Source organism: Pyxicephalus adspersus, chromosome 2 (assembly GCF_032062135.1).
Source record: "Pyxicephalus adspersus chromosome 2, UCB_Pads_2.0, whole genome shotgun sequence".
NCBI classification, from domain to species: domain Eukaryota; kingdom Metazoa; phylum Chordata; class Amphibia; order Anura; family Pyxicephalidae; genus Pyxicephalus; species Pyxicephalus adspersus.
The window spans coordinates 3,641,546-3,663,206 of NC_092859.1; the positions used below are offsets into that span (position 1 = coordinate 3,641,546).

At 40.8% G+C, this 21,661-nt stretch overlaps 1 protein-coding gene across 4 annotated transcripts in view; it reads right to left on the reverse strand.

Annotated features, from left to right (window-relative positions):
• Nucleotides 1-11,902: 11,902 nt before the first annotated feature.
• Nucleotides 11,903-21,661, reverse strand: part of CAMTA2 (calmodulin binding transcription activator 2) — a 52,428-nt gene continuing 42,669 nt past the window's right edge. For 2 of the 4 annotated variants that reach the window (XM_072399287.1, XM_072399283.1), the window contains exons 13-24: nucleotides 20,316-20,497; nucleotides 19,566-19,644; nucleotides 18,649-18,925; nucleotides 17,961-18,241; nucleotides 17,614-17,798; nucleotides 16,718-16,879; nucleotides 16,419-16,638; nucleotides 16,013-16,084; nucleotides 14,606-14,626; nucleotides 13,122-13,297; nucleotides 12,965-13,039; nucleotides 11,903-12,283 (exon numbers count right to left, since the gene is read on the reverse strand). In XM_072399287.1, coding sequence (XP_072255388.1) covers nucleotides 12,220-12,283; nucleotides 12,965-13,039; nucleotides 13,122-13,297; nucleotides 14,606-14,626; nucleotides 16,013-16,084; nucleotides 16,419-16,638; nucleotides 16,718-16,879; nucleotides 17,614-17,798; nucleotides 17,961-18,241; nucleotides 18,649-18,925; nucleotides 19,566-19,644; nucleotides 20,316-20,497 — 1,794 coding nt within the window. In that variant the 3' untranslated portion in view covers nucleotides 11,903-12,219. The remainder of the gene's footprint in view (nucleotides 12,284-12,964; nucleotides 13,040-13,121; nucleotides 13,298-14,605; nucleotides 14,627-16,012; nucleotides 16,085-16,418; nucleotides 16,639-16,717; nucleotides 16,880-17,613; nucleotides 17,799-17,960; nucleotides 18,242-18,648; nucleotides 18,926-19,565; nucleotides 19,645-20,315; nucleotides 20,498-21,661) is intronic. The other 2 variants (XM_072399286.1, XM_072399285.1) reach the window with 2 other exon arrangements.

Below are 21,661 nucleotides of genomic sequence, written 5' to 3' on the forward strand. Positions count from 1 at the left end.
AAGCTACAGCAACCAATAGAAATAGCAGCGCGCTCTAATTGGAAGAAAGGATGGATTGGGCTCTTCATCAGGGAAAGTACAATCCTTCATCCAAACTGCGCCAAAATATGGGCAGCGATTCAGCCAATCCGTTTAACAGGAACAAGAGTCTACAGTCCATTGGCCGAGTCTTTGTAGATAATAACAGTATGACTAGATCCCACCTAGCCACCTTTTGGCCTATGGGAAGTGAGGCATTGACGAGACGCCTCCTTTTATTGGTCGCTGCCTTCATACAATGCTATGACTGGTAGGCAGCCTGGCCAATAGAGAAAGACTATGTTGCCGGTGCCGCAATAGGAATTTAAATAGCAGAATCTAGCGATGTCCTCCGGGCTCACTGACCCGAATTTCTAAAGTCACCCAACTCCCCCACACTTTAAATCTCACCCGGCTCACCTCGGGCCTTCCGCCGCGACTCCTGGTCCCCCACTGAGGGCGGCCGCTCCATGGAGCTGAGAATAGATCCGAGCAGGTCCGCCATCTTGGATAGCAGAGACGGCGACGCGCGCGCCTTATATAGGAACGCGCGAGGCTTAAAGCGGCAACAACTAGGGGAGGGGGAGAATTAAAAGGGCAATACAAGTGGGCCACAATGCTAGACAAACAGAGGGAAAGGACAACACGTGGGAGGGAGCCACACATTGATGGTACATGGTGGTAATGATAGAGATGGCCTAGGAGGGTCCACACAAAGATACCCCAGGGTGGGGGTGCAGGCTGTAAAAAAAAAAGCATGCTCAGTGGAGAACAGTTTTGGAGACAATACTAATCCCAGCCCTACAAGGCCACTACAAGATGGAACCACAGTCCTATGGAGGCAGCACCATTACAGACTGTGGGCTAGGAGAGGCGTTATGGGCCGGGCCGAGGTTTCAGTAGATGGTGGTTCTGTGGTTCTAGAGAGGTGGCAGTAGTTGGGACCACATTCTTAATGTGTACTGGAGTGTAATTGTGGTTTCATTGAGTTGGCGCCACAAGTTTTTACTGTTAGGAAGCCTTACAATGGTTTCACAGAGACAGCAGTACCAAATGAGACCGTAGTCTTAGAGACATAGCACCAGACCTTACTTGATCCAAGAAGCCCCAGATGGGAACATGGTCTTGGAGAGGTAGCAAGAGTTGGGACCTTGGTCATAGAGGAGTAGCAGGAGATGCGACCTTGGTCTTTTAGACAAAGCACCAAATGGGAATATGGTCTTGGAGAGGTAGCAGCAGAATGGGCTGGTCCTGGAGGGGTAGCAACAATTGGGATCATGGTTTCTGAGAGGTAGCAGCAGATGGAATTGTGGTACTGGAGTGGTAGCACCAGATGGGACAATGGTATCTGAGAGGTAGCACCAGATGTGACTGTACTCTACAAAAAACAAAGAGCAGAAGATGAGATTGTGGTCCTACCAAGGTAGCAGCAGAGAGGTATAGGACTGTGCTCTTTGAGACAGAGCCACTGATAAGACTGTGGTCAGAGAGGTAGCACCAGATGTGACTGTTGTACTGGAGTGATAACAACAGTTGGGACCATGGTTTCTGAGAGGTAGCACCAGATGGGACTATGTTCTTAGAGAAGTAGCAGCAGATGGAACCATACTTTTAGAGGTAGCACCAGATGGGACTGTGCTCTTCAAAAAACAAGCAGCAGATGGGATTGTGGTCTTGCCGAGGTAGCAGCAGGGCCCATGGTCTTTGAGACAGAGCCACTGATAAGACTGTGGTCAGAGAGGTAGCACCAGATGTGATTGTTGTACTGGAGTGATAACAACAGTTGGGACCATGGTTTCTGAGAGGTAGCACCAGATGGGACTATGTTCTTAGAGAAGTAGCAGCAGATGGAACCATATTTTAGAGGTAGCACCAGATGGGACTGTGCTCTTCAAAAAACAAGCAGCAGATGGGATTGTGGTCTTGCCGAGGTAGCAGCAGGGCCCATGGTCTTTGAGACAGAGCCACTGATGAGACCATGGTCTTAGAGAGGTAGCACCAGATGGGACCGTGGTCTTGGAGGAGGGATTACCACCTATGACCATGGGATTAGAGATGTGGATTAAGATGTAACCGTAGACTTGGAGAGGTCGCACCAGAAAGGACTGGACAAGCTGACAGGTTTGTTGCAGCCCCATACACACCAAGCTGCAAAGCACGAAATGTTCTGACAATTTCCCTTTAATGGGCAGTGCTGAAGTTGCCTCTTGTGTGGGACCACATGGGCTGCTTCCCCTAATCTCTGAGCCCCGAGTATTCATGACCCTATCAGCAGCTCACCGATTCTCCTTCCTTGGTCCACTCTTGGTAGGAAGTTACCACTGCGTCCTAGTTACACCCCACAATACCGGCCTTTTTGTAGGTGCTCTGACCCATCGTCCAGCCATCACAATTTGACGCTTGTTAGAGTCACTTGAGTTAATATTCATTTGTATATTGTGCCGTCAGTGTCCTATCACTCTGACAAGGGCCGAATTGTGATGTCTGAATGATGGGTCCCTTTAATGGTCAGCAGGTTTACATGTGACAACGCATTAGCACAATTGGAAAATAGTGTTCACCCAATCAAGTCTAACAAGGCAGAACCACTAGGGGTTAATTTAAAGCTGCAGGTTAAAAAAAAATTCCAAAATGTTTTTAGAAATAATTAAAATCTTAGATGTCAGATCCAGAGGAGTGATTGACCCCTCGACAGCCTCAAGGCTGTATCTTAAACTAGCAAACAATCTATCCAGCACCAACAGGAGGAGATTTCTCTATAGAATCCAGTACCTACACTGTGGAAGCCTATACGGCAAACCTATTTTGCTGACTACATCTGCTAGGGATTATTTACTATCTTTTCCCTGGAAACTGAGACTTGTTTGACCTGTGCTACCATTCAGCATCATATTAAAAAATAGAGTCTACTTCATTTTCAGAGACTATACTTATATAGGGGATTCTACTACACTACCTTATTTCCTCTGAACTTTTCAATGGATCATCTCTATTCTGCGGTTGACTTCACTTTTCCTCCAAGATTAAGCCATATTTTGAATTTTATCACCTGAACCCCGTATGTATACATAGAGATACATAGAGAACTTTTTATTGACCTACCACTACCCCTTAGGAAGCCCACTATGGCGAAACGCGTAGGGTACTACTGTTGATATGAATGGGTTCATACCTACTTAACGATTGTATGGTGATGTATATTTGTTTAATATTAGCTGAAACCTGTATAGTGCCACAGCAGGCCTGAACAAACTTTGTATGTATCACAAGAAACTTGTGTGACATACAGAGAAAAGGTTGTAATTGTTTTTTTGTAACTTTGTGTGAAAATTGATCAAATCCTGTATAGATCATAAGAGAATATTATGACTTATGGGTAAAAAGGATATAATTTCATAATTTTCAATGTAAACTTGTACTACAAATTATATTTTCTATATTTGTGCCGAAAACTCTGTCTTTTATTTAATTACCTTTATATAAACGAGTTAGGCATAATCAAAATATATAGATATCCACCACACACTACTCTAATGATATAAAAGAGCCCTCGACTATCCCTTCAAACAGCTTCAATAAGAGGAAGGCAGTCACAATACAAAGCATAAGTTGTGCATTTGTCTCAATTAATTTGAGTTATTAATCTAGTTTTTACCCTAAAGTAATCTTTGCATGTGACTTTGATATTTGTCCGTGCTTGCTCATCCATGATTTTATTATTGTAATAAATAAAGAGATCTATATATCAGTCACCAGAGGGAGCTCTCAGTATAATTACGGATAATCATTACTGAAATAAGATATAAAAGTAATAACACTGATGATTTGGTTACATGGGCCCCTGGCGAGGTGGGGGACCTAATCGACTTAAAAGAAGGAAAAAACGACATGTGTCCAGATCCACTCTTTTGATGCAGTGAGACTTCTGTTTCCTCTATAATGCATGCCACCAACATGACCAGGTCTCCAAACACTGATAGGTTGTATAGAACATCTTCTCAGCCGGACAAGCTGGTGTACATTTCTATAGCTTTGCAAGACTTATAGTATCCAGGACTAGTGGTGTGCACAGCCGGGGATGCCAGTAAATCAGATGATCAATGTGCTGGAGAGAATCAAACTATTGGATTGAGAACAGGTGACTGTGGAGGCCATTGGAGTACAATACATTTACCGTATTTTTTGCCATATAAGACGCACTTTTTCTTCCCCAAAACAGGGGGAAAAGTTAGTGCGTCCTATACGACAAATGTGTTAAAAAAAATAATTAAAATATTATATTCACCCGATACCCGGATCCTGCGTGTGTCTCTGGCTGCAGCGTGTCTCTCTTCTCTCCTCTGCCAGCATCGTGTTTTCTCCTGTCTGTAAAGCAAAGCGAAAGAAGCCGGCACAGCGCCACCTGCTGTTCCCTGTCCTAACTGCCGTACAATAGAAAAAAAGCACAGAGTGATCAGAAGGGGAATTTGAATGACAGAGTGATCAGAAGGGGAATTTGAATGACAGAGTGATCAGAAAGGGAATTTGAAAGGCATAGAGTGATCAGAAAGGGAATTTGAATAGCACATGAGTGATCAGAAGGGGAATAATCTTTCAGAATCTTTTTTTCTAGATTTTCCTCCTTTAAAATTGGGTGCGTCTTATATTCCGGAGCGTCTTATACGGCGAAAAATACGGTATCTGGGTCATTGTCAAGTAGTAGATTCAACTGGACATGTAATATTGATGTAAAATTGTTGTCATAATGTCTAGGTACAGATGATAAAATATCATTATAGGTGGAAAACAAAGGCCCCCTTATCGTTTTTACAATTTGACGTAGTTTCATACTAGTTGTTCACTGGGTCCAAAATATTTTCTGTAAATAATGTCCCATTAGATGTAGAAAAATTGCCTGTTTGTGTCCTGTTTCATTCACCTAACTGTGTTGGACCATTCCTTTATTGGGAAGTTATTTTGTCTTCCCAAAGTACAGATCTTTTGACAATGATGGTAATTATGGTGGGATTATGGTAACAGAATAGGATGGTTCAACCCAGAATGGTCTCCTGTTGGGCTGTAGCCCATCTGCTTCAAGGCTAGCTCATACTGTGCTGTACAGTGGGATCTGAATGAGCTGAAAAGAAGATATTGAACCTTCTAGGACACTAACTTCAACTAAGTTATGTTGGTAGTAAAAGGGGTTATCTTAGACCGGCCCCATTGTGTCCAATCCTCCCGTATAATCTAAATGTTCAAGACTTCTGCTGTCCCTCAGTGGATGAGAATGGACCAGGATCTTCATGATTGGATCACCAATGTTTGGGATGAACAACAACATGCTAAAGAATATATAAGATTAAGTGATTGGGTTCACCTTTGCTTCAAATACCACCAGGCTAGCAAAAGTTTCCAAACAGCTTGACCGTTGTTCAGAAATTGTCACATGGTCTTCTGAAGTGGGTTTGCCAATGACCCTCCCATGACACAAAAACAGATCCTTGGGATGGTCCACCTGACCAGTCATTTGAATGCCATTGGGATCAAAACATTAATTTGTCTTGGACGTTCGCACTAAGAATGTTTTTCGGAATTATCTCATTTGCATTTGGGTATTTGGGTATTAGGTGTCCAGCCTGTGATTTCTTTTTGTAGTGACCATTGGTGTAAAAGCCCTGCCTGAGTTGACTCCTTGAGGTTTAGTAGTAAGACTACACCTCTGTAATCTCTCTAATATAGAGGGAACCCATCATAGTGAGAGGAGCAGGTATACAGATCCGGGAACACAACTTATAGATAGGTATGAACTTGAACTCGTCAAACTGGGAGGAGCAGGTGTACAGACCTGGAAAGTAAACTTATAGATAGTAGGAACCCATCATACCGGGAGAAGCAGGTGTACAGACCTGGGAACACAACTCATAAATAGTAGGAACCCATCATACTGGGAGGAAGGAACCCATCATACTTGGAAGAGCAGGTGTACAGACCCAGGAACACAACTTATAGAAAGTAGGAACTCATCAAACTGGGAGGAGCAGGTATAAAGACCCGGGAAGTCAACTCAAATATTAGGAACCAATAATACTGGAAGGAACAGCTGTACAGACCTGCGAACTCAACTCATTGATAGTGGGAACCCATCATACTGGGAGAAGAAGGTGTACAAACCTGGGAACTCCACTTATAGAATAAAGGGACACAATATACTGGGAGAAGCAGGTGTACTGACTCGGGAACTCAACTCATGGATAGTAGGAACCCATCATACTGGGAGGAGCAGGTGTAGAGATCCTGGAACTCAACTTATAGATAGAAGGAACCCATCATACTGGGAGGAACAGGTGTACTGACCCGGGAACACAACTCATAGATAGTAGGAACCAATCATGCTGGAAGGAGCAGCTGTACAGATCTGGGAACTTAACTCATAGATAGTGGGAACCCATCATACTGGGAGCAGCAGGTGTACAGATCCGGGAACACAACTTATAGGTAGTAGGAACCCATCATACTGGGAGGAGCAGGTGTACAGACCCCGGAACTCAATTTATAGATAGTAGGAACCCATCATATTGGGAGGAGCAAGTGTACAGACCCGGGAACACAACTTATAGGTAGTCAGAAACCATCATAGTGGGAAGAGAAGAAAGCAGGGGACCCCAATAATGGACATAGCAGATGTATAGAGCCAGAAACTCAACATAGGGATGGGAAGAACCCCTCACAATTGCAGGTGTACAGACCAGGGGACACAACTTATATAGGGAACCCTAATAATTAGCACAGCAGGTGTATGTACCTAGGGACACAACTTATGGATAAAGGTGACCCCTAATAATGGGCACGCAGCCGGTATGCAGAACCAGGAACCCAGAAGAGTAAATGGTGGAAGCCCTATATAAACCTTAGCCCAGATAAAAAATAAAACGCCCATATAAAATCAGCCAGGACGGTTTTTCCTATTACACATATTCTTCACTACATAAAAAATTTCTTTTTAAATTTTGAACTTTTATTTTTTTCCATTAGAGAAACAAAAAAGTAATATACAACATTTTCTTTGAACCCCCCAAATATATTTCAGTTCACTTAAAAGCATTCATGCTGAAACATTTTTGCATTGTTTTTTAAATGATATATACAATTTCCATTCTAGCTTTAACAATGTTATCATACATTCCTTCAGTTTTATATTCATCCTGCTACATGTGAAATTTCCAAAAATGTCATATTTAACAGGAACAAATTTGTAAACAGATACACCAAATTTTTAAAAAATTGCTTCAATTTAACACAGAGCTCTATTTATAAATTATTTCCCTGTCAATTCACTCATAAAATGTGTTTCTTTTCTAGTCATTCCCTATTGTGACAGTTGTGCACGTTTGATGATTGGCCACTAGGGGGCAGAAGGAGTCATTGTTTTAATAGGAGACCTGTAGAGATACGACCGTCAGCAAATTTTGGAGGATTTGACTGGGGGGATAATTTATAAATAGAGCTCAAAATAAAAAGATAATTTGTATTTTTTTTTTTTAACGGATACATTTTTTTTTCCTGGATAAAACCAAAATGATATCATTTTACATTTTTCTCGAAGCCGACATACTGTCCATACTTCACATTGAACCATTCAGCTCGTCGTGCGGACACTCTTACAATAAAAACTATTCACACAGTTATCTTCCGGCAACTACAGTGTTTTTTTAATGCAAATGGAGAGACATTCATGCAAAAAAAAAAAAAAAATATTGCAAGACATGTCGGAACAAATGAAGAAAAATTTACTTTTTTTTCTTCTTTCTCTCGTTTTCTTTTTGTCAAAATGTTTGCAAGTGAAGCAGGCAACACATTTTACAGTCTGAAAAATGTTATATTACAATATTTACATATTTCATGCAAAAAAAAAAAAAAGATTCACCCTCCTCTATCTATTCTTAAAATATTTTTAAATACATTTTTATCCAGCTTGCTGTCATAGGGCTCTATTTATAAATTATTCTCTCAACAATTTGCCTGAAATGTGAGAAGTGTTCCAATAATCTCTAATTTTTTAGTGGCCGTTTGTCAAAGTGCACAGCTGTCACAAAAGGAAATGCTTTACGTTTAAATAATAATGGAGTGAATTTAGAGTGAATAGACAGGGGAATCCTTTATAAATACCCCTATAGTGTTCTGCTTACCCTTTTGATTTATTATCATATAAAACTGTTTTTAATACCATCTTTTTTGGAGGCTTTTTAGTTTAGGGATGAATTATCTAAATCTTTTAGTGTTTTATTGATGAAGGAAAGAAATGTATGGAAACAATAGGCTCTATTTAAAAAACAGAGTGTCAGACATTCACTTATGGGAATCTTCCAGATCCATGTGTTTCAATGGCAGCAGGAATTGGTTGGAATTAGCTACTATCATTGGAACAAAAAGACTTGGAAAAGAAACCCGCAAGGGAATGCCAGATTCCGTTTTTTAAAGCCCAATGAATTAAAAAAGTACAAACAGCAACGGGGTAAAATAAGTTAAAATGAGTAAACATAATAATAACAAAAACTACAAAAAAAAAGACAACAGTCTTGTGAACATTTAAAATGATTTATACAACAATTAAGGGTTCTCTATATCGGTTATAAATCTTTTCTTTTAGATCCATAAAATAATAAATATTTATTTATAGTTCTATTCATTAACACATTCACTTTTTTGTAAAATTCACTCAGCATAAGGCCTTCTCCATATCTTCTCCCCATAAACATTTTTTATTATAACGTTTTGTTATTTCTACAAAACTTTTATATATATATATATTTATAGTCTGGGGTTAAACGGACCTTGCAATGGCTTGGAATATTGTTTTGTTATATATTAGGATTTTTTTGTTGTGTGAAAAGCGTATCTCAGATTTTGTTTAGAAAAACTACAATCAAATGTTTTTTTTTTTAATTTTGCTTTCAGGTATTTTAGTTTTGCAGAACTAGGCTGGAGGTAAAGTAAAAAATGTATACGTTGCCAACTGATTTGGTTTTAGATTTATCTGTTTTTATTGCTTGTTTTATTTATTATTATAGGTATGTTTGTGTTGCTTTTATGTTTTGAGTTGTTTATGAGTTCTATTTATAAAACAGCGAATCTGACATTCAAACACTCCTAGGTGGCAACCAATTACTGCTATTGAAACACATAAACTTGGAACATTCCTATGAAGGAATGTCATATTCCCTGTTTTATAAATAAAGCCCCTTTGAGGCAATCTATATGGCTAAAGATTGATATCAAAACCTCAGAATATACTCTGACCGTTCAATTTCCCTCTCGTCTGATCCAACGTGCCCACATTGTCCTGGTCAAGCAAATATTTCCTCAGTAGAAAAATATTTATTTTTTCGATAGCAATTTGCTCATGTAATTTATTATACTTTTATAGTTATATAACTGTATAATAAATACTATTATATAATAGTTAGTATATTATACTATTATAATATTTATTAAAGTTATTTTTATATACGGCACAAAGTGGAAAGAAACTAAACAGGCGGGGAAAAATCCCTACCTAGTAAAAAAACTATTAGTTCTATAGGGAAATTTTGGGGTGAGCTTTTCTTTTGCAATCACTTCATAAATTGTGTCACAGGATGTCATTGGAGTATACCATTTGCCAATGATTGGCCAGTCAAGTGGTCACTAAATACAGGTCAAGGCAAATGTGTTAACCATAAGGAAGAACCTGAAATGTGGAAGCAATAGCCGACAAGCAGGGGGGAAAGGATGAGTCCTCTGTATGGCCCCTGGCCTCCAGCAGCCTTTCCCTAATACTAACTCATCATGTTCTGTAGACAGCCATCCTTGCAGAGGCAGGGCAATACTTCCTCAGAATTACCTTCATGTAGACTGATAAGGAAACGTAAAAAGTCAGCAAGAATCAGACAGATCCATAAAATGAATAAAAATGAAGAAGGGAGATCCTGGCACTGAAAGTGCTCAGGTACATCTTCCACTCCGGCAAAGAGAACAATCAGCACAGTAGGAATATCACCATATCTCTCTCCAAATGTGATCAGATAAGAAGTCATGGGCAGCCCTGGATGATCATACATTGTATTAACAGCTACAATGCTAACAGGCTATTTTTTCAGGGTAACACTCGGGCACAATTTACATTTCTGAATGTTCCCAACAAGACAAATCCTCACCTGTAACTGAATTTAAGAATATAGACAAGCCCAGTCAAATATGACCAACTACTACTAGCTGTCTACAACCTTGTCAGGCATATCAGGCCTGATGGGAAACTTTTAAACTCCGACTGAAGTCACAGGGGGAGCTGTAGATGGATGGGATTCTTATGCAAGCATTCCATGGAAAACTACCGATGGTCGTCGGTGCTGATTTCTTATTTTGTAATGAAAATAGGTATCAGACACTATGTATCGGGACGATAATTGCATCGTCTGAAGTTATCAAAAACGTTATACTTGAAGCTGAATCTGAAAGCCAAAACATTTATTCTTTTTTTTCTATTCATTACCACATTCACTTTTTTCCTTTATAAAATTCATTCAGCATAAGGGCGTTCTCTGTATCTTCTCATAAACAATTTTTTGATAACGTTTTGTTATTTCTACAATACTTTTTATTATATATATTTATAGTCATGGATTAAACGGACCTTGGCATGGTTTAGAAAATTGTTCTATATTTTTTTTTTTCGACATGTGAAACGCGTATCTCAGATTTTGTATGTTTAGAAAATCTACGATCTTTTTTTGCTTTCAGATATTTTAGTTTTTCAGAAGCAGGACAAGTCCGGAAATGTTGTAGTTGAAGGTGAATCTAAGCCAAAACTTTTATTCTTTTTTCTGGTTACTATTAGGGTGAGAAATCTCTATTATGTTTCTGTGTCACTGGTATGGAGATTCATTCTGTCTATTTGCCCCATGACCACTGAGAAAGTATGGTCACATAAATAGGAAGAGAGGGGAAATATTCCAAAGGAGAGAGAAGTTCCTTCATTGTAAAGAGATTTCCTCTTACGTCCTGTTTTGTCTACAGGAAGTGAAATTAAAAAAAAAAAAGCCACATGCGTTTTATCAATCTTACTCATTAAAATGTGGATTTTGATATATATTTTAGTGAATAAATACCACAAACTGAGCCTTTCACGCAAGTAGAATTCTTTGTGTATCAAAACTATGACGTTTAACTGTACATAGCTTATGTTATGGATGCGGCAATGAGAAGCAAAAAAAAAAAAAAAAAACCACAACTGTATATAATAAAATATGAAATATAAAAACAAGACATTTCTTGTCCTGACTGGGATTTAGATAATCTTGGGGCACCAGAAATAGACAATAGTGCAATATCCCTGTACTTGCCCCTGGGCGTGAAATATGGGACCCTTCTATCTCACTCAAATAATTTCACAAAACTAAAAAAAAAATTATAAAAAAAATCCGTGAAACCCCCCAAAAACACAGATGTAAAACATTTTTAATTAAAAAAAATACAATAAAAAAATGAATAAATAATATATTATATATGAGAAAGTGCATGAAATAAAACCAGTGAATTCAGTTCTTCAGCTGCCTGTGATGCTATTGTGGTTCCTGCCTTCCCCCTCCCCAAATGTACAGAAAATATATATTTATATACACACAGCCCTGTATATATATATATTTATATATATATATTTATAGACGTTTATATACATACACACTTGGACACGCTCATTGGTGTCCACACAAATATACATACACCCACATGCAAATTATAATGTGCGTTTTTTTTTTAACTTTTTTTTTCCTGTGCACGCATGTGTTTTTTGTATAAGCATACTCACCCGCACATGCGCGCATTTAAGTAGAATTCACGGCATGTATATGCACATGTCTGGGTTAGAAAACGGGTGCTGTCGCGAGGCACATGGGCACAACGACTGTGGTCCAAAGAGGGCCCTTTAAGAGCGAGGTGCCGCGTGGACGACCAAACCGTAGAGTAGAAGGGGTGAGTGTGGTGGATTATTTACAGCTGTACATACATGCAGTCACAAACTTACAGTCGTTCACATGCAACATATATATATATAAGTCACGCTCGTTCACGCTCTCTTTCTTATGCACTAGGCTGGGGAGCCGTGCCCTCTGGAGGACGACTCCTTTAATTCGGCAGTGTGCGGGTTTCCAGCAGTGGGTTCCAGAGATAGGGTGGGGGAACCTGGGGTTAATTGGCCAGGCCCCTCTTCTGTAAACACTCCAGATCTTGCGTCTGCTTTAATTCCTTCATCCTGAAAGATAAAAATAGAGAAATCAGATCACTGGTGTCAGTTAAACTAATGCTCACTGATCAAGGAAACCCTAGCAACCTCTGGAGGAAGTCTGGTTGAGAAACACTGGTGTAGACACTGCACTTATGTCATGGCAAATTTGGGCTTTTAAAACAAAGTTTAAAGAGCCCAAGATTCAGGAAAAAAGAAAAATAGCACTCTGGCCTTTGCAGCGATGGGTCCCAGGTTCGAATCTCGACCAGGACTCTATCTGCATGGAGTTTGCAGGTTCCCCCCGTGTTTGCGTGGGTTTCCTCTGGGTACTCCGGTTTCCTCCCACATTCCAAAAACATGCAGTTAGGTTACTTGGTTTCCCCCCAAATTGACCTTAGACTGTAATAAAGACATATGACTATGGTAGGGACATTGGATTGTGAGCTCCTTGGAATGACAGCTAGTGGCATGAATATGGACTTTGTACAGTGCTGCGTAATACATTGGCACTATATAAATACTGTGTAATAATACAATTAATAATAAATAATACACATTTCTTCATATATAGGCATCATATTCTTATCATAGCCATATCATAGCCTTATCATTATACCATCTGTTATCTGCATTAATCATCTGCCAACATTCATCGACTGTCAGCAGCATTCCTCATCACCATTCTTTTTGTTGGCTGCATCGTATTACCTGTGGCTGCAGCGTCGCAGAAATCTCATGATCTTACGAGCAGCCTGGTCCTGTTTCTTGGTCAGGAATGACCCCCTGGGAAAAGATAAGAGAGTTCTCAGTGACGGACACAGATGTGATGATTGGTACAAGATGTCAGTACTCTGTCTCAGCTTACTTGAGACGATGTTGCAGGGCCGGGCCTCCGCGAGCTCCCTCTCTGTAGCTCCTGTAACATTGCTGGATTAGAACCGCTGCTCTGCGACTCTGCTGGAAACGTTTCTGCTCGTAGTAACTGCGGAACTTGGACTGGATCAAGATGGCAGCTTGCGTCATCTTCTTGTACAGTGCATACTGGTCAAAGAAAAGCAACGATGTGAAATGGAATAAAAAGACAGAATAGCAAATTCATATCAAGCTTTAATAAAGATCTGTTCAATGTGCTATTGGGAACCAACGTCACAAAATTCTGTGCCAAAAAAATAAGATCTCTGATTTTTGTTGCTCATTATAACGAGTGTTAATGTGCAAAATGCCATGCTTTCATCAATGCACAGAAACACAAACATCTGATGGGCCCAGAAAGTGGACAGAAAGTCATAAATGTTACCCTGCAGGACGGCAGCACCCAGCACACTGTACAGTGATGTTACGTATTGTGCAATGGGCAGCATGGTGGCTCAGTGGTTAGCACTCTGGTCTTTGCAGCGCTGTATCCCAGGTTCCAATCTCAGCCAGGACATTATCTGCATGGAGTTTGCAGGTTATCCCTGTGTTTGCTTGGGTTTCCTCTGGGTACTCCAGTTACCTCCCACATTCCAAAAACATGCAGTTGGGTGAACTGACTTCCCCTCTCAAAAACTGTCCTTAAACTGTATTAAAGACATATGACTATGGTAGGGACATTAGATTGTGAGCCCCTTTGAGGGACAGATAGCAACATGACTATGGACTTTGTACAGCACTGCGTAATATGTTGGCGCTATATAAATACTGCGTAGTAATAATAATAATAATACAATGTTATGCTTCTAACACAAAAGGGCCATACAAGCACCTTGGGTGAAATAGGAGCACTGTGCCAATGGGTCAGAAGTCCAAAGAATACATATTTTATCATCAAAATGGAAGAATAGAGCAAAACTGTTTTTTTTAAATTAATTACCAGATAATCAGATGATGGAAGCTTGAACCTAATTACGTCACCATTTTATCTTACTTAGCATTTTGAGCTTGGATGGAGGTGGCACTTTACAGGTCCCAAAATGTACTGGCTCGATATTTTGGATTTCTATGATTATGATTCCACTAATATTTTTGGACTACATAACCATTGCTGTTGTGCTTCTGTTACCTTACCTTCCGAGCTTGTATAATTGTATAACCAAGACACATTGGGTCTGATTTATCAAAGCCTTTCAAGACTGGAGAACACAGACTGTCATGGGAGAACCTGAGTTAATGGACTAGAGCCATTCCAAGTTTTTTATTCTTCTCTAGTCTTGGAGAACTTTAATAAATCAGGCCCAATGCCTACAATTATATTGATACTGTTCATGAAAATCAATGTAAAATCATAATTCCTATACAGTAACAAGGGTTTATCTAGGTGATAATAGGGGGACACCTCTGTTGAATGAGGTCATGTGAGAGAAAGTTTACCTTCAGTGCAATCCATGTCAGCTTGTAAAAGGAGAAAGGTAAGATTAGATGATTTGCAACAAGCACAACGCAGGATGGACTAACCTAAATTTACCATACATGAGAACTTTATGTCTCAAAGAGTTGGTACTATTAGTACAAAAAGGTTCACTATTATCCTTCATTTGGATATTATGAAAAGGGTCTACACCGCCTTACTTACTTCATGGTTGGACCTACAGGCTCCAACACCACCGTTGGATCTACTGACGTCCCCAACATGATGGCTGGATATACAGGCTTCTCCAATGCCATAGCTGGATATACAGGCTTCTCCTACATGATGGCTGGATCTACAGGCTTCTCCAATACGATGGCTGGACAATGCCATGGCTGGATCTACAGACTTCTCCAATGCCATGGCTGGATCTACAGACTTCCCCAATGCCATGGCTGGATCCACAGACTTCTCCAATGCCATGGCTGGATATATAGGCATCTCCAATGCCATGATTGGATCTACAGACTTCTCCAGCATCATAGTTGGATCTACAGATTTCCTCAACATTATGGATGGATATACAGACCTCTCCAACATCATAGTAAAACCTAGTCTAGTACACAAATCATTGTCTTCTTTCAGACATCATAGCTGGCTTTATATTGCCTTCCCTTCATCGAAATCAGATCAGATCAATATCAGATCTACAGTCTCATCCCAACATTACAGCCAAGTCTTTTTAAGCCATCATGGTAAAATCTACAGACTCTCTAACAATGAATTCATATTTCAGTCTCCCACCAACATCAAAGTCCAATCTTCAGTTAACTTCCAACAACAATCTTTTCCCACCATCAGTCAGATCTACAGCCTCATAATCCAATGCCTGCAGAATGAGATTACTTTCATTGTTCCCCTTGCTGGACAGAAAGCTGTACTTGCAAGGACTGCGAGAATCTCCTAGCTACTCCTTCATTTAATCTGTGTATCTGTGTTTCCTCCACCTCTCCTTTGTCAATATATCAGAGTTCTGACATGAGGATACAAGGCCTTGACTCTACTAAGATGGCAGCCTCCACACTGTGGAGTTTTTGGATAAACATTCCACAGTTCAGGTCACCTGCAATTACATCCCTTAATCTTTTGCTTCCAAAATAAAAGACCACTTTAAATATTATGATTTACAGAAAAGGCCATCTAAATCATGAAGAATTCTCCTAGACACAAGATGATGTCTTGTCAAACCTTGGTACAAAAACCAAGACTTCTCCCTGTACTGAGACCCTAACTCAGGAAGTATGTTGTTCAGCAAAGGGTGTCGCCCTGACAGAGGGTCATAGACACACCCACCTGCCCCAGAAAAGACAAACAACAAGTATCTACCCTACAAAAGTCAGACCGACAACAATACTATCTGAAGCCGTTACCTGCTTGTATTTCCGGTAGCAGCGCTGAATAACGGCAGCAGCTAGGTCCTGCTGTTCCTTTAACCGTCGTCCCTGCAGAGAGAAGATATTGTTAGAAGGGTCTAAGAATTTTAAACACAACAAAGGTCATTTCAGTGGTTTCCTCAGATAAACTTTGTTTATGACTACAAAATGTCCATAAAACTATAATGAAGATATTTCAGTGGGCTCCCTGATAATTGTTTGTTGTTTTTTATCCATGCAGAGGTTGTAACATCATCACATGGTTTGGTAATGGTAGTAGTATGCAATACAAACAATAAGGATGTAAGGAGTGATTGCATCTTCTTTCATCTAATACAACGATAAAGGTAAATGATTGCAATGCAATGCTTCAGTAAAATATTATCTGCAGTGATAGCCTCACCTTGTACTTGCGAAAGGCGGTCTGAATAACACGGGCTGCCTCGTACAGTTCCCGCTGTTCGTGGTCTGAGAGGGTCAGCAAAGCAAACTCACTCTCCATCCGTCCGCTGCTTGAGGCACTGAGGAACTCGGACCACCTAGCTGCACCAGGAGGGTCAAACCGTTCAAAAGAGATCTCCCCTAATGGGGGTGGAGTTGTGGGGGATGGCGGGGCCTCAGACCTGACAATATGGAAGGATAACAATAAATGGATGTCCAGAAGACCAATTATACAAATAGAGTTACAAACACAGTTCATACCTGGTCACTTTAACACGTAAACCCTCCATGGACCTTCTATTAACCCTCTTGCTGCGCTGTCCAAAGGTTCCAACGTCGGAGTGTCCCCCCAGGCTGCTCCCATCCTCCCCGGGGCTCATCTGAGCAAAGCGTGCCAGAGCACGAGCTGCCCGCATCCCCTCCCTAGATGGAGATGATACCAGGTTAGTGTCAACATGGCTGTCTGCTCTTTATTACTATCTGACATGCATAAAACATTGCAGAGAAGGGGCAAGTATCACCTTTACCTAACGTATAAGCATCAGAGGATGCAAGCCTATCATTAAACTGTAGCCCTCATGAACAGTAAGTATACTTTTGATATGTTAATATATAGTCATTTATTTTTCAGGACACAGGACCTACATATTTTAAAGAAAATGTAACAGTTTCTGTAACTAGAATGCAATAGAATAATATATATATATATATATTTGGTAACTACTTGACCATGTGGACTTTGGCCAAAACTAAAACAAATTTGTTCAAATTGAAGAGCACAGATTGATTTTATGTTATGTCTAAGATCACAAAAGCTGGAAACAAAGGTTCATGATGGCCCGAAATAAGTGGGAATTATGTTTTTTGGATCATTTGTATTCTTTAGTTTGAAAAATGAATGTGTAATGGAGTGTGATACTATCACAGAGGGAATACTGGAGGTAAAATCTGAGGCTCTACATTCATTAGTTAGGGGACCCATGCTAAATGCTCCTTCCCGAAAGCCACCCCGAAGATTTACCCAATGCAAAGTTATAAGACGTGAAACCAAAAATGACCACTTACTTGATCATTTAAACAGGGCTCATTAAATAATGCAGGGTGTGTCTTAATTTGGGGTAGCCACAATAAACATACAAATAAATCTATGTACTGACCCATGCGGTGGTAAGCCTGGCATCTGATCTGCGGTATCCAGGTAGCTGGCCAGCCATGCCATGGTCTTGCTTAGGTTGCCTGATCTCTCTCTGAGAGGCCCAGAATCAGAGGCGGTGAAATCATCGTGCTTGATGCGGTCCGGTGTGGCTTCTATGATCTGTTCTGCGAGGGTGACCATATCAACCTGGGACAAGGGAAAGTGTAGGCGATAGGGGGAAGGACGTGAGGGGCCATAAGAGAGAAATGAAGGTGCACACGGGGGAGGAAGGAAAGAGAGCAACAGATAAACAGCATGGAAAGAGTGTGGGGAAGGAAAGGCAAAGGGAAACAAAGAAAGAAACTGTACCTGCAAGTAGTCCTGGTTTTCTGTGTCCTCTCTGTATTCCAGAAGATCCGCATCAACCACTCCAGGGGAGTCCAGGTACTGGCCTTGTTCCACCGTGTCCTCCAAGTCCCAGGATGCAGCCCCCAAAAGCCTGGAATTGGGGGACATCCCTACAGGAGTGTCCCGGCTGCTCTCTGGGCTGTAGTCAGGTGAGCCACGAAGAGCAGAGCTGCTGGAGTAGGCGGAAGTGACAGAAATGGAACCGTCTGACACCTCAGAGGGGGAAGGGAGACTGCTGAGACCTGGAGGGAGAACATGTTCATAGGAATTTAAAAGCATACCTGATTTCTTTCCATAGGAATGATTAAGTATGTGGAGTAAAAAACTTCTTTCTGCAAATACAAATGAAGGCATTGTTTCCTCCTTCATTATCTGACAAGACATAAACTGTCACCCTATTCACAGACCAAGACTGCTTCCTCCTCTGCTATCTGACAAAAAAGCCATAACCAATTCCATAATTCTGTATATCCTAAGCGAATAAAGATATGACTCTCATGTTTTATCTCATTATGGTTAAATATATTTTTTTTCCAAAGTTAGCACCTAAATTTATATTAACCACACAGAGAAGGTAGAAAATAAACCAAGTTTGCTGTCCCCTGTGGTTTAAGTTTTGAACCTTGTAGGAGATGAATAGTGGCATTACCAGTATCAGCACTTGTAGATAGCGGAGAGAGCCCTCGCCCAATCTCCTGGCCACCCATCAATGAGTGCCAACTCCCAGAATGCAGTTCAGTGAAGTTTCCTGGTGCTGCTTCCTGTCTCTGCATCTCCTCTAGAGTAGAGGCCAATTTGACATGTCCTCGAGAACGGGCCACTCCAAGAGGAAGGCGGCCTAAGGAGTCCGGTATGGATAGAGCCCGACAATCCCAGCGGAAGAGGAGGGTGGCAGCTTCTGTATGCCCAAGAGCGCAGGCCCACATCTGTTACAAAGAACCCAGAAGAGATTATAAAATTTAAAGCAAATAAGACTGGAAATAAATAAACATGAAAAAAAGCAAAATCATCTATTATCCTTTTCTTTCCAACTGCATGTCTTGCTCCCCATTTTCGTTTTTCTTGATCATTGATAGCTGGCTGTCTCTTCCTATTTCTTGCAGGAGATCAGGTGCCATGTCTGCCATGGTGCTGGGAGATCTTGTGAGCATTTGGCACCTACAGCCCTAAACTAGGGGGAGCCTAGGGATGGAAAATGTTTTTGCTTGCTTTGTGCAGCTTCAGTTTAATAATAATGTAGATTATTTTATTGTTATCCAGTGTCCCCAAGTACTTCCACATTTCTGTTGTGCTCAGCTGTGTTCAGTTTCTTATTCTTCTATCTTTCATTTGTAAAAAAGCTGGAATTTTGTTTCAGAAAGACAATCTATTCTTTATAAATCCTGTATATTGTGGGCTCTCCATGTCGGTAAGAATTAGATATATACTATAGAAATATGTATATCTACAGTACGTATCTAATTACTGTAGAGGTCGCAGATGATGTGGGGATTTTTTAGAATATTAGTGTAGTAACTGTTCAGTTTTTGTTTTAGCTTTGAAAGAAGTAAAAAATAAAATTCTCACCAGAGGAGTGCATGAGAAGTGATCGACGTTCAGCGGATCCACCTCTAACTCCACCACCAAGCTCTGGGAATGGATGCTTCTGAAAACAAAGGAACACGACGATGTTAGTTTTTAATAAAGCGGACCTATAAAAACAGACAACCCTTTTATGTAAGATAAAACACAATGATGATAAAAATTTATTTAAAAAAAACTAAAACCACACGACCACAGCAATAATGATTGGATGGGAAACAGGCCAATCTCAGGCATGTCCAGTGAGATTGGCTCTCTTTTTTCCTATTTAGAGCAGGCTACGTCACCGAATCTCATGTCTGTGCAGTGCAAGATCAGGTGAAGTAGCCAGAAGACAAAGGAAAATTGGGGCGCCTGGTGCGCCAGGACAAAGGCGGGTACTACGCCAGGATGGCGTAGGACCCAAACGAGCACAGAGGCCCCCCAGATGAATTAGGGGCTCTGCGGAAATAAAGCAGGGTTCTCCCCAGGCCCTTTTAGCTGGGTGCACCACCCGGCGCTTTTCAGCACCCACCCGGCTGTTTTTGGGTGGTTACTAAAGAGTTTGGTCACATTACAGGGGCTGCCACCCACCTACAATTTCTTCCCACCCGACTTAAAAAAATTTCTGGGTTGAGCACTGTAAAGGTAAGTGTGAGTTATTTTTTTTTTTAGTTTAATTTCGCTTTATTTCTGTTAATTTTGCCTTCTTGTTTTGTCATCCCAAAAGCTACACAAAATAGAAAAGTCGCTTACCTCCACTGTATTAGCGTCTCGATAAGCCTGGCGTAGCCCTGGGCTGCTGCCAGATGGAGCAGGGTCATCCCCCGGAAGCTCATTTCATGGGCCAGAAGATCTGAAGTCACCCAGCATGTCTGTGACATCATTTTTTCACAAACGGCAACCAGTCGGGCTTCGAAGGAGTCTGCAGATGACATCTAAACGATTGAAGATAAAAAAAATCAGCATTATGTTGTGTGAACCTCGTCAAAAACAAACTAGAAGGGGATACTGCAAAGGATAATTAATAAGCATCTAACAATAAACATAAATCGTGGAACATCAGACATGGAGCGTGGTAATCATTTTCTATGGTTCAATCACAGCCCAGTGAATACAAAGCAGTTGAGGTACCAAAACATCTGAATACTATTCATATTTTTAAAGTAAACCCCCACAATTTATTGAGTTATCCCAAGCAAAGCGTACTGTGAAGCCAACTCCACAAATAAATAAATGTACGAACCCCATAGGCCTGACTCCAACCCCACCCAACACCTCAATGTAAACGTCGATGATGATCCAGGTCTGATCCAACATCAGTACCGGAGCACTTAAATGGTGTTTTAGATGAAGCAGAACACATTGATTTAAAAGAAAGCTTACTTAGAAAAATGGAGGCACAGCTGTAAGGGTGCAGGGAAAGGATCATAAAAAAGCAGAACTATCGTTCAACTTTTAATATTTATGATCAGGTAGGGTTTTATTGCAGAATGGGGCCGGCGATGTCCCTTCTGCAAAAAGCATTCTCACCTGCCTGATCACTGGCTTCCGCTGTCACATGCACACATGCCAAGCTCATCATTGGTTGATACCTGCCACATTTCAGCTTCTCTTGCAGTTGCTGGGACTAAATAAATTAAGGGAATTAAGTCATCCCAGGCCAGCCAAGGAGAGGAGAGGTTGGGGAATTAACACACAATAGGAGGGGGATATTTAGTGGTGGAAAGTAGTGATGGGTTCAAAAGACAGAAGAAGACGGGTAGGCAAGTTTGAAAAAATGGGTTTTAAAGGCTCTTTTAGATGATCAGAAAGTAGGAGCAAGCTGAATAGGATGAGGAAGACCATTCCAGAGAGTTGGGGTAGCTCTAGAAAACTCTTGGAAGCCGTGCGTGTGATGAGGTTATGAGTGAGGAAGTCAGTTGTAGGTCATCGGTAGAGCGGAGAGAGCGGCTGGGGGAGTATTTTTTTTATCAGGTACGTGGGACAAGAGCTGTGTAGGGATTTGAATGCAAAGCACAGGAGCCTGTTGCCTCCTGCCAACATTTCCGAGAAATGGAAGGTGAGGTCTGCATTGGGTTGTGCCTACGCAGTACAGGAAT